Source organism: Bubalus kerabau, chromosome 3 (assembly GCF_029407905.1).
Source record: "Bubalus kerabau isolate K-KA32 ecotype Philippines breed swamp buffalo chromosome 3, PCC_UOA_SB_1v2, whole genome shotgun sequence".
In the NCBI taxonomy this organism is placed as follows: Eukaryota; Metazoa; Chordata; class Mammalia; order Artiodactyla; family Bovidae; genus Bubalus; species Bubalus kerabau.
This window is the reverse complement of record NC_073626.1, coordinates 34,968,349-34,984,954: the sequence shown is the minus strand read 5'-3', so window position 1 is coordinate 34,984,954 and position 16,606 is coordinate 34,968,349. Positions and strand designations below refer to the sequence as shown.

The window sequence follows — 16,606 nt, the reverse complement described above, 5'->3', positions numbered from 1 at the left end:
TTATAAATCAAGACTAAGTATCTGTCAGTTGCCAAGAGCCTTGAGGAGACCTCCGCATGTTCATAAGCAACTCTCGACTGAGGGAGTGAGCAACCTGCTTCCACTCTCCCTTTCTTCTCATTCACATTCCTGACTCTCATTTGGCCTTCAGAGAGTCAGATATTCACTTCCTTTGGGCATCGCCCTGACTCCACCCTCCGTTCTGCTTTTAGCTTCTGAAAAGCAGTGACCACATTTTATGGTCACCGTCACTGCTCTCATCTTCCTAGCACTCGGCTCAACACTTGGCACCTAAGTGCTCGCAAATATCAAAGAGTAGACACAGTAGTGAGGAGACATAATAACGAGCTTTCTTTTTAAGGAATCAAAGACTAATATGCCTAAGGAAAGGATCTCAGTGACCACAGGGCTGTCAGTGGTGCCATCTAAGTCTTAAGATGTGTATTCACCTACATTCTACTTTAGGATCCCACTGCATACCTTGACCAAGTTAGTCATAGAAGCACGCAGATATTTTGGTATTATTGCTAATAGTAAAGGGTCTCGGGATAGGATCTCATGTCGAAAGAGGGCTCCCCAAGTCATCTGAGTTGAAGAGCGCAAAAACTAAAGGAAAAAAAGAAAAACACTCGGTTTAAGGATTTAAGTTTTATATAACCAAGACTATTACTTAGCTCAGCAATTATCCACTATATTTTTCCATGGAAATTAAGCTCCTGTAATACTTCGACTGAAACTGTCCATACTGGAGTACATCAGCAATGACTGGTCACTATGGACCATACAGTAAAAGCAAGACAGGCTGTGGGTCCCGTGCAATACCCAGAGAATGAGCTGAGCTCTACCACTTTCTCTTCTATGCAAGAAAGCATACAGACGCCTCAGGATGATACTACAAGGAAAATCTTGGATTGGATGAAGTTAATTTTGTAATAACACAATTAATCAGACTTTTTTATTTAAAGTATGTTTAGTAGCAAATTACCTGAGCAACACCTCACATCTGATTGAGCATTATCAGAATGGTATTACCTGAAGGGGTAATTGCTGATCTAGACTGCAAAAGCTAACTTGGGAAGAAGATACAGCAATTCTCTTAATGAAATACCACTAGAGTAATTCCCCAGGATCTTAAGAGTCACATTTTATATGTGAGCTGCTGATTATTTCAGGTCATAGCACTTGATTTTAATTTACTAAAATTTTGATTAGTTATTGCCATAAAGTTTACCTGACTTGGATGAGTTGTGAAAGCAAGAAAAGATTCCAGGTATTTTCCAAAGTTTGCTGGTATTTGTACATCAGAATCCACACCCTGTAGGACAAAAAGGCCGCTATATTAAAATGCTGATGGGGAGGTCAGGGTGGAGAGTGGAGTAAGACAACTTATCTCCTCAAAACTTTCAGTTTTGAAAGGACTTTATTATACTTCCTTGTGGCCTAAGGAAGACATCATTTCAAGGGCAAAACCCCAGAAAAGCTGCTTTACCTCAATCATCATTAAAATCTATTCTGTGATCAAACAATAAAACAAAAGAGCATTCATGGACTTCCTGGTGGTTCAGTGGTTAAGAATCCACCTGCCAGTGCAGGGGACACAGGTTTGATCCCTGGTCCAAGAAGATTCTACATGCCTCAGGGCAACTAAACCCGTGCACCGCAACTACTGAGCCCACTCGCCTAGAGCCTGTGCTCTGCAACAAGAGAAACCACCGCAATGAAGAGTAGCCTGCTCACCGCAACTAGAGAAGACCCTTGCACAGCAATGAAGACCCAGCACAGCCACAAGTAAATGAATAAAAAAAAAGAATATTCATTTCAGAAATCACTTATTTCTTCAGACCTGGTCTAGTCACATTTCTGTGACTCAACCTATTAAATAATCCCTTGATGGTACACATCTTACGCCTGAAACTTCTATCCCCTCAAGCCATTCAAGCCACCAAAAAAGGCACTGATATCAAGTACAAAAGTCTGTACCAACATTCGATCTTTGAACATGTAAGAGAGTTATTTTCAGGTCAATCAGACTAAAGATTTTTTTTTTAATGATTCAATAATATATCCTTTAATTTGGGAAAAGGGTTCTTTATTCGAATCCATGTTTCATGATCTAATAGGACTTTAAAGGGTAAGGCAACAGGTAGACTGAAGTTTTACAAATTCCAAAATGAAGAGAAGCAACACTGATTTTATTGAATAACAGATGTGAATATTTACTATAGATATTAATAACTGACATTAAATAAATCTCTATCATTCAAATTCAATTAAGATAATTTAATCTACAGAATTATAGGAAATAATCTGTAGGGCAATGTTCCCTCAGGCTAAAGTCAAGGGCACGTGTTACCCCTTACACAAATACAACTTTCTAAATCCTGTCCTCAGATGGCCTTGAAACCCTCCACAAAGTGCTCACCAACAATGCACACAGCTGGTTGCCCAGGGCACGCAGCACCTGACAGAGTCTCTTCAGGAAGACATAGTGTTTTTCGACTAAGCCTCCTCCGTCCGCGGTCCTGTGAGACGAGAGAACAGTGAGATTAGCAGCACATCAGGAGCACCACAGATATTCCCCTGGAATGGACTGTATGTGGTCTGTGCTCCAGTATTCAAATTTCAGGTGATTGTTACTGTTGAAAAGAATAATAAAAAAAAATCAACCCCCAGACTGCCTACCAAACACTGAAAGATGGATGGGGAAGAGGGTTCAATGCAATCTTATCCTTTAAGAGGCACCCTAATTTGGGGTATTATATGGTACTGGGGTATTGTGGAATAGTAATGTAAACTCTAAGCACGACTCCACAAAACAATGCATATAAGAAACTACATGAAAAGACAGTGATACCTAGGAAGGACTTGGATCCCTAGGGAAGCATGTAGTAATTCCTTAAAACCACTGACAAAATCAAAAGGACTATACTCAAGAGAATGAGGGACTTCCCTGGTGCTACAGTAGATGGGAATCCACCTGCCAAGGCAGGGGATAAAAGTTCAATCCCTGATCTGGGAAGATTCCATATGCTACAAAGCAACAAGAGAAACCACTGCAATGAGAAGCCTGTGCATTGCAATGAAGAGTAGCCCCTGCTTGCCACAACTAGAGAAAGCCCACACACAGCAATGAAGGTCCAAGTACAGCCAAGGATAAATAAATAATAATTATTATAGAGACAGAATGAAAAGATAAGTGATAGGCTGGGCGAAAATATTTACAAAAGACATATTTGATAAAGACTATTATACAATATACACAAGAACTCTTAAAACCCAATAAAAAAACTCTGATTAAAAAATGGGCCAACAGACACCTGATCAAAGAAGATACTCAGATTGGAAATAAACATAAGAAAAGCAGCTCCCCATCAAGTTGATATCAGGGAATTGCAAATACAAAAATGATAGCATTACACACCTATCAGAATGGCCAAAATTTGTAACTCTGAGAACACCAAATGCTGGGGAGGATAAAGAGCAACAGGAACTCTCATTCATTGCTGGTGGGAATGCAAAATAGTTCAGCCACTTTGAAAGACAGTTTAACAGTTTCTTATAAAACTAAACATACTCTTACCATATGATTCAGTAATCACATTCCTTGGTAACTACCCAAAGGAGCTGAAAACATCTCTATACAAAAATCTACATATAGATATTCACAGAAGCCTTATTCATAATTGCAGAAACTTGGAAGCAACCAAGATGCTCTTTAGTAGGAGAATGGATAAACTTTGGTACATCCACACAATAGAATGTTATTCAGTGGTAAAAAGGAATGAGCTGACAAGTCATCAAAGACATGGAGGAACTCTAAATACATGATCCCGAGTGAAAAAAACAACTTGCAAAGGCAACACACAAGACTTTTGACAGTCCCTTGGACTGCAAGGAGATCAAATCAGTTAATCCTAAAGGAAATCAACCCCGAATATTCATTGGACGGCCTCATGCTGAAGCTGAAACTCCAATACTTTGGCTACCTGATGCAAAGAGCCAACTCATTAGAAAAGACCCTGATGCTGGGAAAGACTGAAGGCAGGAGGGAAAGGGGACATCAGAGGGTGAGATGGTTGGATGGCATCACCAACTCGATGGATACGAGTTTGAGCAAGATCTAGGAGTTGGTGAAGGGCAGGGAACCCTGGTGTGCTGCAGTCCATGGGGTCACAAAGAGTCGGATACGACTCAGTGACTGAACAACAACAATACAACATCCTGCTGCTAAGTCGCTTCAGTCGTGTCCGACTCTGTGCGACCCCACAGACGGCAGCCCACCAGGCTCCCCCTTCCCTGGGATTCTCCAGACAAGAAGACTGGAGTGGGTTGCCATTTCCTTCTCCAATGTATGAAAGTGAAAAGTGGAGTTGCTCAGTCATGTCTGACTCTTTGCAACCCTGTGGACTGTAGCCTACCAGGCTCCTATGTCCATGGGATTTTCCAGGTAAGAGTACTGGAGTGGGTTGCCATTTCCTTCTCTAATACAACATCCTGCTACTGCTGCTGCTAAATCACTTCAGTCGTGTCCAACTCTGTGTGACCCCATAGACAGCAGCCCACCAGGCTCGCCCATCCCTGGGATTCTCCAGGCAAGAACACTGGAATGGGTTGCCATTTCCTTCTCTAATACAACATCTTAGAAAAGGCAAAATTATGGAGAAAGTAAAAAGATCAGTGGTTGCCAGGGATTGGGGTGGGAGAAGAAAGAACAGGCAGAGCATAGAAGATTTTAAGGGCGGTGAAGAAACTCTTTAGGATACTATAATGATAACGCTGAAACCCACAGCATGTACCCATAAAAGGTAGAACATAATATGTGTAACATAATGTATAACACATTGTGTGTCACTGTAAGTTCCTCATCCGTTGTAACATCCATCAGATCATAGAAAAAATAAGAGAGTTCCAGAAAACATCTACTCCTGCTTTACTGACCACGCCAGAGACTTTGACTGTGTGAATCATAACAAACTGTGGAAAATTCTGAAAGAGATGGGAATACCAGACTACCTTACCTGCCTCCTGAGAAACCTGTATGTAGGTCAAGAGGCAACAGTTAGAGCCGGACATGGAACAAACAGACTGGTTCCAAATTGGGAAAGGAGTACGTCAAGGCTGTATGTTGTCACCCTGCTTATTTAACTCATATGCAGAGTACATCAAGTGAAATGTTGGGCTGGATGAAGCACAAGCTGGAGTCAAGACTGACAGGAAAAATATCAATAACCTCAGAAATGCAGATGACACCACCCTTCTGGCAAAAAGCAAGGAGGAACTAAAGAGCCTCTTGATGAAGGTGAAAGAGGAGAGTGAAAAAGCTGGCTTAAAACTCAACATTCAAAAAACGAAGATCATGGCATCCGGTCCCATCACTTCATGGTAAATAGATGGGGAAAAAATGGAAACAGTGAGATACTTTATTTTCTTGAGCTCCAAAATCCCTGCAGATGGTGACTGCAGCCATGAAATTAAAAGATGCTTGCTCCTCAGAAGAAAAGCTTTGACAAGCCTAGACAGCATATTAAAAAGCAGGACACTACTTTGCTGACAAAGGTCCATGTAGTTCAAGCTATGGTTTTTCCAGTAGTCATGTATAAGCTGAGCACCGAAGAATTGGTGCTTTTGAACTGTGGTGTTGGAGAAGACTCTTGAGAGTCCCTTGGACTGCAAGGAGATCCAACCAGTCAATCCTACAGGAAATCAGTCCTGAATGTTCATTAGAAGGACTGATGCTGAAGCTGAAACTCCAATACTCTGGCCACCTGATGTGAAGAACAGACTCATTTGAAAAGACCCTGATGCTAGGAAAGATTGAGGGCAGGAGGAGAAAGGGAAGACAGAGGATGAGATGGTTGGATGGCATCATGACTCAATGGACATGAGTTTGAGCAAGCTCCAGGAGTTGGTGATGGACAGGGAGGCCTGGCGTGCTGCAGTCCATGGGGTCACAAAGAGTTGGACATGACTGAAAGACTGAACTCAACTGAAGTTCATCAACTCTAACAAATGTATCACTGCTGTGGGGGGAGGTCTATAATGGAGAGGCTGTGCATGTGTGAGGGCAGGGAGCATATGGGAAATCTCTGTACCTTCCCCTGAATTTTTCTGTGAACCTTAAACTGCTCAAAAAACATAAAGTCTTTTTTTAAAAGACTGTATTAGAAACATTAACTTGGTGTCTCATTTCTCCAAGTCATTAGTTCAGATGAATAATCACTTAGGTGCTATTTTAGAGTGCAAATATCTCTTTAAATTAAAAAGAGAATTTTTTTTTAGTGGCAAAACCTGACCTAAAATGATTTCACACCAACAAGAATTAATCAGGACTGGCTGGTGTGGACAGCAGCCATGGAGGCAGTACACTATAATGCAAAAAGCATGGGCCTTGGGGTAAGAAAGACCTAGGTAGGTGCTAGTGATGCTGAAAGGCAGTGTGGCACCACGGTTTCTGGTGCTGGCTCTCAAGTCTGACCACCTGGTCTGAATTACAGCTTTACTAACCAGTACCAGTGGCACTAATGGAGATGGGATACGTCAGTGGGAATGTCATAATCTTTAGGGAACTAAGAAATGGGACTTGGAAACAGTAACTAAAGTGGCTACCCAAAAGACACAGTATTCATTTAATTAACAAGCCTCCTGAAAAACAGACCTGTAGTATCCACAGGAAAGAAAGCCATCATAAAATCTGTGTTAGAATGGACAGTGAGAGAGTTCAAGTGATATATATGTGTTTTAACATCTTTTCATTTGTCCTTGGCACCACAAGTGAAGAGTGTGGAAGAACAGTGGGTGCTGTGACAGTCTGCACCACTTAGAATCCAGTTCTACCTGACTCCTGGGTTAAGAGACACAGATCAGGAAACGCTTTAATATTTTCCAGAGCAATTAGAAGAAAATAAGCACAAGCCATTATTTCAAGACCTAGAATGTGTTTACAGGTTGGTGGAATGTGAGTGGGTGCTAAATCAACAGCCACAACTTATTTCCAGCAGAAGGTCTTCAAAAAGGCTAAACAGTCCCTTTAAGAGTGCCTGATTTTTCTTCTAAAAACATAGGGCATTCCTGGTGGTCCTGTGATTAAGAATCTGCCTTCCAATGCAGAGGACATGGGTTCCATTCCTGGTTGGAGAACTAAGATCCCTCATGCCAACTAAGCCTGCGTGCCTGGACTAGAGAGCCCACATACACTGCAGCCAGAGAAGCCTGCACGCTGCAATGAAGATGCAGCATAGCCAACACACACAGACACACAGACACACACAGACACACACACACAGCAAAATAAACCATAAGAACTTCACACTGTCCTTAGAATAAAGCTCAAACTTAAAACAAAACCCAAAAAAACAGTTGACTGACTGCCAACAGTCAGACAGGAACTTTGGATATATCCAAATAAGATACAAAAATGACAAAGAAATTAGAAATCACATAGAAAAGTAGACACTCACTGTGCAGCGGAGAGTATATAATGCATGGCAACATCTCCAAATAAGACCATCAAGGGCTTCCGGTCTTCCAACTTGCCCTAGACCCAATTTTAGGGAAACACAGGTAATACAAACTATGTTACTAAAGACTTCTAAGTACTAACAACTTCTACGCCTATATAATCAAATATACTGACTTCCTAATTTTCACATAGCCCTGGGGCTAACTAAACACTGGAAAAAGGTCAACTCTTTAAATTGAAATCTAGATAAGACGTATTTTAAAATGTGTTGGTACTCCAATTAAATAATTGAATAAAAATTAAATATGCTGGGTAATAATGATGATATGAAAGCAAATTACACCTAAACATAACATTCTTCATGGAGAAAAGTCATGATCTCATTTGTTAGCCAAATCAGCTATAAAGTCAGTTTAGTCACCTTCTACGATTCTCTGACATAATACTATGTGGGTTTTAACATGACATTTATATAGTTTTTTAAATGTGAAGCACCAAAACCCACAAACGTTTCAAGACCCACGTAGCCCTATACATCTCTGTATATCCTGCCAGTGGATTCCTAGAATACCGGCAAACTGTTGTGCAAAAGGCTGGAGTCAAGTAAAAGAAACAAAACACCTAACCCTTTAAATGCCTTTCACCACAGCATAGAGTGGAGCACACACAGGCATCCCTCGGAGGCTGAGGATCCGAGTCAGCCTGAGGTGGCAACTTACTTTCCTGCTGACCGCGATGAGAAGACACTCCGCTGCCCCCAGCTGAAGCTCCTGTTCATTCAGGAGCAGGCACAGCACCTCCAGGAGTTTGCAGTTCTCAGCAGTAATGTGACTCATGGGCACCCAGTCAATGTAGCCTGCCAGAGTGTTCAGTGCCGCGACTCCTACTCGACAGTTTGCTTGGGCCTGCATGAAAAGAAGTAACTCTTAACCGTTAAGTCCTCACTAACAGGCAAGAAAGCTGTGGTTATACCCAACCTCCTTCTGTTTTCTAATTCTAAAAAGAAAACAATGGAAAAAAAATTGCTCATGCAACAGTTACTGATAGGCAACTCAAAGGTTTTTTTCTGATACACAATCATTTCTCAGACAATGGTGCTTCAATATCCGTCAATAAGACCACATGGGCATATGTGGTCATTTTACGTCCTTCAAGAAATCTCAGATATTATAATTTTAACTCCCTTTCACCATAGCTCAGTGATCAAATAAACCAAGGCTGAGGGAATTCCCTGGTGGTCCAGTGGTTAAAACTCTGTGGGTTCGATGCTGAGGGCATGGGCTTGATCCCTGGTAGGGGAACTGAAGCTCCTACAAGCCGCACAGCATGGCCAAAAACAAACAAAACAAAACAAAACAAGGCTGAGGTCACCCTCCACCAGGTGTATGCATCCCCGTACCCAAAAGTCTCAAAAAAAGCCTCCTTCCAGCTAAACAGAGAGGTCTTACCTTTGACTCCTGAGAATTATCTGTCTTCTGAAAGAAAAGAAGTATAAGGATCCAATGTTTTTAATGAACAAAAGGCTGTGTAATAACTTTCCACCCCCATAATCTAGGCCCTCAAACAACGATTTTCAAATAGACTCAACTTTTAATTTTGGAACAGAAGACAACTTTACTAAGAACACATAACTGATATTCTCCAGAGGACAGGTTATTTTAGTTTTAGTAATAAGACAGAAGGTTAATATTTAAAGAGCTTACATAAATTTATTAGAACATTAAGATCCAAAAAGACAGTTTCAAAGCGCAGTTCACAAAGAAATACAACTAACAAATGAACAATGGAAGCAGGCTTCATTGCTATTGATGAAAAGAAACAGTTAAAATGTAAGTATTAGCAATTTTTCCATATTAAAAGACACAAATTATAACTGGCAAAGGTATACTGAAATGATGTAATGTTAGTGGAAAAAAGCAAGAAGCAAAATTAAAATGAGTAGTACAATTTATGACCATGTATATATGGACATAACTGTAGGAAAACCACATATACAAAGAATATTAAATGCTAAATAGACCAAAATAATGTCTGTTCAGTATATTAAACAATTTATAATTTTATAAGCAGGAGTAGCAACTCCTGAAGTACTTGAAAACTTACCACCATCAGCATCAGAAAAGATTTGTTTCATAATTCTTTTTTTCAACTTTCAAAAGGTATTTTTTCTAACAAAGAACTAGTATTAAGCCTTCACCAGCGGTGACCAAAGACGGGTGTTAATGGGACAGAGATGAGTAGAACCCTTTCACCAGTATCTACTGATGCTGCCCAAGAAGGAAAAGGGATCCAGGCAACAACAGCCCAGGCCAGCCTTGACCCTCTACTCCCACAAGCCTGCATTCCCATTTGGATCCTATTCTGCCCCTGGAACGAGTGCAGGGCCGGGGGACAGACAGAGAGAGTGAGCCTACACATCCCATCCTAGTTCACCATTCAGCCTACTGCCCAGGGCAGGGGAAAGGATGGAAGCAGAGAAGGAACTACGAGCCAATAAGAAGCTGCAGGTACGAGAAACGTCCCTGGGTATGCTCTGGTCCTGGGAGCCTGGCTTAACAGATGGAGAAAACAGAAACTGAGGCTCAAGAAAAACACCAGTGGATGTTTTTCTAACTTGTGTCACCCTGCTCTAGCATACTGGCTAGATGTCTAGGGCATCAAAGCATTCATAATTTGTTCATTTCTCTTAGGGATTAAATCTCCTAGGGCAAAATAAAAATAATACCTCTTTCACCCTCAATACACATAGGTTTTTTCAATTAAAATACTTTTGATATTTTCTTTTGAAAAATCCTGGGGAGCTATTTTGGGGGAAAGAGTCCATTCTAGTAAAAAGGATGGGGCTTGAATTCCCCACAATCATTAATCAGGGGATCTTCAATAATTACTCTCTGAAAATTGGTTTCTTCATCCATAATACGAAGACGATAGTTTTTGACTCAGGGTTGTTTTTGAGGATTAAATAACATGTAAAGCATGAAAAAGTATATAGCATAATATTAGATACTCATTGTGTCTCCCTACCCTGACAGCTAACAATACTTTGTCTTATCATTTGTGTTAGTATTCTAAAGCTCTCAAAATAAACTTAAGGAAGCTGCTGAGGGCAGAAAAAATAATGAATCTTAATGAATGCTATTTGTGTGAAATAAACATGTATGAGGAGTCTAGATTAGGATTCTGAAACCTCAATCCTATTGACATTTTGGGTCAGATAATTCTTTATTATGGAAAACTGTTCTGGGCACTATAGGATGTTCAGCAGCATGCCTGGCCTCTACCCACTAGATGTCAGCAGCAGCCCCTAGGTGTGACAACCTGGATGGCAAAATTGCCCTCCCACTGAGAAGCACTGACTAAATTTTAAAAAATTTAGCTTCATTTTTACACTAAATCAGGAATTTTCTTTTCTAATAAAAGGGAATTATTTTTTCTAGTATGTTCGGAACTCACTGACTTGAATCTCCTAGAAAATTAATTCCAGTTTTTCCTGTCATCTTTCTGTTTTGCTTATAAAACAGCCTTTTCTTTTACTGACCTGAACACCCTAGTTCCTTGCTGCAGGATTAACTTCAAAACACACACAAACCCACTCATATCAGAAAACAGAACTTGATGAAAGGTGGGGGGTATAATCGGTATCCCTTACCACTTGTTGGTACTTGTTTACATTTTCTTGAAGTGTGTTAAGGAGAAAACTGAAGATTCTTTCCATGTTCTGGGTTAATGTTTGCTGGATATCCCTTCGTCTTTGAGGGGGTAGTGTCTGAAAGGTCACTACATCCTCTGCCAGCCGCAAAAGAATGAACATCACTAATTCAGTCTGCGTTTCCTACACCAACAGAAAGAAGGTAGTTAAATATGCTTTTTTTAAAAGTGGGGTATGTATAGTTGATTTACAATATTGTGAAAACATGTTTTGCATCATAAATATGACCCAAGGCTCTTTTCTGCTGACAGGACAGACAAACCAGAAAAACTCAGACGAGCAAACAAAAACAAAACCCTGAACTGATACAGCTGTACTGCATACCCCTTGTTTGGAGAGAGTGTCCAATTCTACTAGCATGTCAGGCCAGTGCTGTGGCCACTCCCGCTTGATCATTTCTACTACAATTCGAGACAGAACATCTTTAATATGGTTCTCCTCTTCCAAAATGTTCAGTGTTCCCTGCAAAAGAATAAGTGACATCAAGAGGTTTGCAAGACTGAATTCAAAGGAAAAAACTGGGCTGTAAGAGTGTGGAAAACTTAGGAGCAGGCCTACTTTCAAACTAAACCAACCAACCTGTTCTCCATGTCTGAGTCACCTGTCCTGCATTCTCACTGATCCTTCTTCCCTCTTAAAGCTTAACAGAGGGTTGCATCAGCTAATAAAATGGCTGTCACACGGAGCAAGGAAGACATCACTGTTCTTCTTTACAAACTGAAGAGACTTTCATACTATTTCATTTTGTATGAGTGCCAGAGTAGAAGAGTATAGAAATAAGGAATACATTGAAAGGCTGATAAAGTGAGAGATTCAGGAGCAACTGAATATTTTCCTAATAGTTCTAGGTTTAGAAAACACAGGAAGACCATTACTGGGACTCTCTTCTCAAGTCTGGTATCAAGTTTAATGGATTAAGATTTCTATCACATCTCCCCAGAATTAACAAAATATAAATCCTAGGTAGCTAAGTTAATAATTTTGAAGGGAATTTTTTTTTCCATCAAAGACACTAGACTCTGGGGATGAAAGGGGTATGAATTCCCCTTTTCATGTCCTTTGTTAAAAAGAACATAAAGGCTGTGGATTCTAAATTTGTACAGTTATAGTCAAACTCCCAAAATAAACTCATTTAGCCTATTTTTTTATTGCTAGTAACATAAAATAATTCAATTTAAAATAAAAGGAAACAAACAGCAAAGTGAAATCTAATCTATAACTGATTAATCTAAGACTTTTATTCATTTGTTAAAAATGTTTACTTATCTCTACCCTGTCTCCATAATCTAAAAAATAGAAGTCAACACATAAAGGATTAATTAAACCAAGTAAATGGGATGAACTGTGATTTCCAGTGATGGTGGTTCTTTTTAATTTGAAGGTAACATTTAATATTATATAAATATTTAATATTATGTAGAACCAGTGAATTTTTACACAAATGCTACACTGGAAAAGTCACACTTTGTCTAAACTACCTTGTAAACCCAAGTCTTCCAATCAACCATTCCTTACATTTGCGATCAGCTCCATGACACTGTTCTTCAGATAGACCTTCTCCAATCGAGACATGTTGTTCCATCGAAATCTGGCCACCAAAATGCATAAAGTCAACAGAGCAACATTAGAAGCCTTCTCTTCAGGACAGATTAGCTTTGATTCCTATGTTAAAATTATGCTGGTGATTTTACTCAGAAATTCTACTGTGGATTTTGTATCCTTCAAAAAATGGACAGAAACAGTCCACATTTATTCAAAATGCTAAAAGCAAAAAGAGTTTAATATAGACAGTGACCCATTAATTAGAATTCAGGTAGGATCTGTGCACAGATGAGCTTTCCCCCTTGATTTTATTGACAGACCATAAGCAAATACATATCTGGGACAACTACAACAATGTAGTTGGTTTTCAGAAACTAGAATCTGATAGTACTGACTCCCTTTCTAGACTTGCTTTGTTCAGTCACTAAGTTGTGTCTGACTCTTTGCAACTTCATGGACTGCAGCACACCAGGTTTCCCTGTCCTTCATCTCCTGGAGTTTGCTCAAATTCACGCCCACTGAGTCAGTGATGCTATCTAACCATTTTAGGCTTAGAAGGTAATAACAGCACAATTCCAGAAAAACTGTGACTAAATCTTAAAAGCTGATGGATTCTTCAGATACGCAGTAGGGGTAGGAGACTCAAGTTAGAATAGGTTTTTAGTTATTCTCATATAATCCTGGTTAGAATCCTGCCATGCACACTCAAAACTTAAGGAAAAATAAATTAAAGGCAGTGTCTTTCTAGTGTCTAGTCAGGTATTTATTTATTTAGCTGTATTTATTTACAGGTATTTATTTACCTGTAAATAAGGTATTTATTTACCTGTACACCACATTATTATAGGTATTTATTTACCTGTACACCACATTATTATAAAAAGACTCTGAGGTTGGTGGGCATATATTAGGAGCTCAATAAACGCTAAGTGATGTGAGCTAATATTTGCAGAGTGCTTAGTATGTACCATGCACTTTACACAGATGAAGAAACTAGGGAAAGGTTAAGTTCTGTATGAGAGCTCCCAATAGGCTGTGATGACCTCTAGGAAGCATTTCTTTCTGCCTGGAGATTGCTCTTTTCTACTCACCTAAAGACTATCTCTAAGAATAATATAAGAAATAAAGATTTGCTCTCTCACATACTTGACAACGTGTTCCAGGATCTGAAGGCCAAAATGTCTGACGATGGCAATTTGTGTTTTCTCAGCCAACCGCAAACCACAGGGGACACAGACAGGGCACTTTTCTTTAAACTCCTCACAAAACTGAAAAAAAGAAAAGTTAGTGTTTCCCTTAGGAGCCAAGAGAAAGTAGGACTAGGAAAAAAACAAAACTCCAACCTGAGCTATTGTTTTAAGTGGCAAAATTTAGATAAATATTATATAAAGGATTATTTTCACTTTGATAGTTCCAGTGCAATGGCCAATTAGTGTTGGAAAAAATAAATAATGTGACCTATATGAGTAAAAAACTGTTAGCGATAAACCCGAGAAGCACATGGGGGTGAAATGACAAATACTAGGGTTAAAAACCTTTGGTTGGGGGAGGAATAAAGCAAATGTGGAAAAGTCTTTACAACTGCTGAGTTTAGGTGATAGGTATACACAAGATCATTATAGCATTCTACTTATGCTATTTCATAGTAAAACAACAAACAGAACCCAAATACTTCTGATTCCAAATCCTATGGCATACATCTATACATTGTAAAACTTCCTCCAAGTGATGCTCACTCTACTTCATGAAATTACATCTCTTAAAACACACACAGTACTGTTCCAGTGGTCATTTCTCATTGCCCACATACATTGTTTGATGGGGGAATAAACTCAAATCGTATCAGCATCCCCATTTGTTTTGTGTTAGCTTTCCCAATTTACACAAGAATCAGTCTCAGTAGTAGAGAATCTGGCAGTCAAGAAAACTACTTTCAGGAAACCAAAAACCCCTTGCTAAAATGCAAAATAAGTGGTAGAAGTTCACCTTTGCGCAAAATAGTCTAAGAATATCACACAGTAAAAAACATGGGGGTGGGGGGTTGAGAATTAAGCCAGAAATATCCAAGACACAGAAGTGGGTTAGGGACAAGTGTAGGGATGTAAGTAAAAGGGCACTAAGAGAGGCTGGAGCTCGGTTAGGGCGAGTCAGGAGAGTGTGTCAGCAGGAAAACGTTTAGTGAGGGAGACTATAAAGAATGTGGCCGATGTTGGGGACGGGTTGGACACGTGCTCCACGGGAAGGAGATGGGATGCAGGAATGTGGGGGTTAGGGGAATAAAGTGGGTTCAGCCAGCTGTGGAGGGGATCGTGGTGCGGAGAAGAGTACACAGAAGCGGGGAGAGGGGGAGGAGAGGGCAGTGGGGAGTGTCGGTGAGAAGAGACGGCTACAGAAGCAGGGACCAGAGCGTCCCGGGAAAAGGGTAGGCGCGGCGAGCAAAGAAGGCGGGGAGTGGGAAGAGGCGCGGAGAGCTGCAAGGGGGAGGGCCCCCCAGGGTTGGGACGGAGGTCCAGGGGCCGCGTGGGCGGGAGACGGCCAGCGTCGTGGGCTGCGCCGGGACGGCTGAGGCTGGGGGAGGGTCTCGGGGCAAGCCCGGGTCGCCAGAACTCAGATACCTTGAGGGCTTCTAGCCGGTAACGCTGGGTGGAGCTGGGGTCCATCATGATCGTCACCGCTTTAACCAGCTGCTCGCACAACGCGTTCACTCGATCCATCGCCATGAGTAGTGCCACGCACCACGAGCGCGCAGCACCGCAGTCCTGGGAGCACGAGGCACGGACGGCTCCGTTGGCTGGACCACACGCTGGTACCGGGCCGCGGCGGGCCGAGGCGGGGCGGTGAGGAACAGGAGGAGGAGCGTGAGCCGCCGAAGATCCAGCCGGGAAAGAGCCGGCGCTGCGCACGCGCCCGACGTGCCAGTGCGCATGCGCCCGCGGAAGTGGCGGCTCCCTTATGACGGTTGCTCCTTGGTGGGCGGAGCGAGAGACTTTGGGGCCGTGGTACGCAGGCGCGTCAACGGTCCCCGGCGGCGCGCGCGCTGTGCGATTGTCAGGAAGGCGGAGTGCCGGTCGCGCTGGCCAAGGCTGGACCCACCCGACTGCGCTGGCAGCTGCCTAGGCGAGAGCCGTCTGCGACTCTCGGTTCTTTTCTCCGTCGTTACGGGGAACAAATCTGCCTCGAAACCGACTGATCCGTTCCCAGAAAGGGGACAAATATTCAAGACCGCTTTAACGTCCTTCCAGTGGACACCTAGCCCAGTCTCGACGGCGTCCGCGGGTGGCGGTTTTGCCAAGTGTCGTCACATTGGTAAGAGAATTTAGAACAGTTCGGTATCTCTGTTTTTAGACTTTTCATGTTGCCTTGGCTATTGGTTGTATAATATAGCAGTGATTGAGGACAACATTGGACCAAAATTGCAATGAAGTAGAAAGCGTTGCTTACAGAAAAGGCCCTCGTATTGCCTTTTAAGAGAATTTTTCTTGTGGGGAAAAATGGTAGCTCTTAAACTTCCCTCTTCACTTGTACTTGTTTTCCTTGGCTGTGTTATCACCTGATAGGCACTAAATGTGTTTTGTACAGATCTTGGTAAATCGAGATCGTTAAAGATGAGGAATTGCAAATACCGAAGGTTTGTACAGTTTTGGTCATTTGAGGTGTTTGGTCATTTGAGGTGTAGCCTAATCCTTATTCCCAAAGGAAAGTTTTAACATAGAGTGTGTTTTACTTTTTATCTTTAAAAAGCTGTTGCTTTCTCCAGCAAAATACGTAAACTGAAAACTAAAAGAGTTAAAATCTAAATATCCATTTTTGGTGTTTGAATATTTAGGAAATGTTTGCTGTACTTAAATCACTGCTCCCTGTTCCTACTCCACTTCTAGTATTTGTATCTAATATGG

General features: G+C 41.3%; 2 protein-coding genes across 2 annotated transcripts in view; one reads left to right on the top strand and one right to left on the bottom strand.

Annotated features, from left to right (window-relative positions):
- XPO5 (exportin 5) overlaps positions 1 to 15,600 on the bottom strand; it is a 44,929-nt gene extending 29,329 nt beyond the window's left edge. Inside the window, exons 1-11 of the mRNA XM_055571340.1 lie at positions 15,326 to 15,600; positions 13,857 to 13,978; positions 12,684 to 12,756; positions 11,493 to 11,630; positions 11,109 to 11,291; positions 8,908 to 8,934; positions 8,179 to 8,364; positions 7,458 to 7,534; positions 2,423 to 2,522; positions 1,232 to 1,315; positions 481 to 606 (exon numbers count right to left, since the gene is read on the bottom strand). Coding sequence (XP_055427315.1) covers positions 481 to 606; positions 1,232 to 1,315; positions 2,423 to 2,522; positions 7,458 to 7,534; positions 8,179 to 8,364; positions 8,908 to 8,934; positions 11,109 to 11,291; positions 11,493 to 11,630; positions 12,684 to 12,756; positions 13,857 to 13,978; positions 15,326 to 15,430 — 1,221 coding nt within the window. The 5' untranslated portion in view covers positions 15,431 to 15,600. The remainder of the gene's footprint in view (positions 1 to 480; positions 607 to 1,231; positions 1,316 to 2,422; positions 2,523 to 7,457; positions 7,535 to 8,178; positions 8,365 to 8,907; positions 8,935 to 11,108; positions 11,292 to 11,492; positions 11,631 to 12,683; positions 12,757 to 13,856; positions 13,979 to 15,325) is intronic.
- A 277-nt stretch (positions 15,601 to 15,877) lies between these two features.
- The window catches only part of POLH (DNA polymerase eta), a 29,272-nt gene continuing 28,543 nt past the window's right edge, over positions 15,878 to 16,606 (top strand). The window contains exon 1 of the mRNA XM_055571322.1: positions 15,878 to 16,016. The gene's annotated coding sequence lies outside the window, so the exon portion shown is untranslated. The remainder of the gene's footprint in view (positions 16,017 to 16,606) is intronic.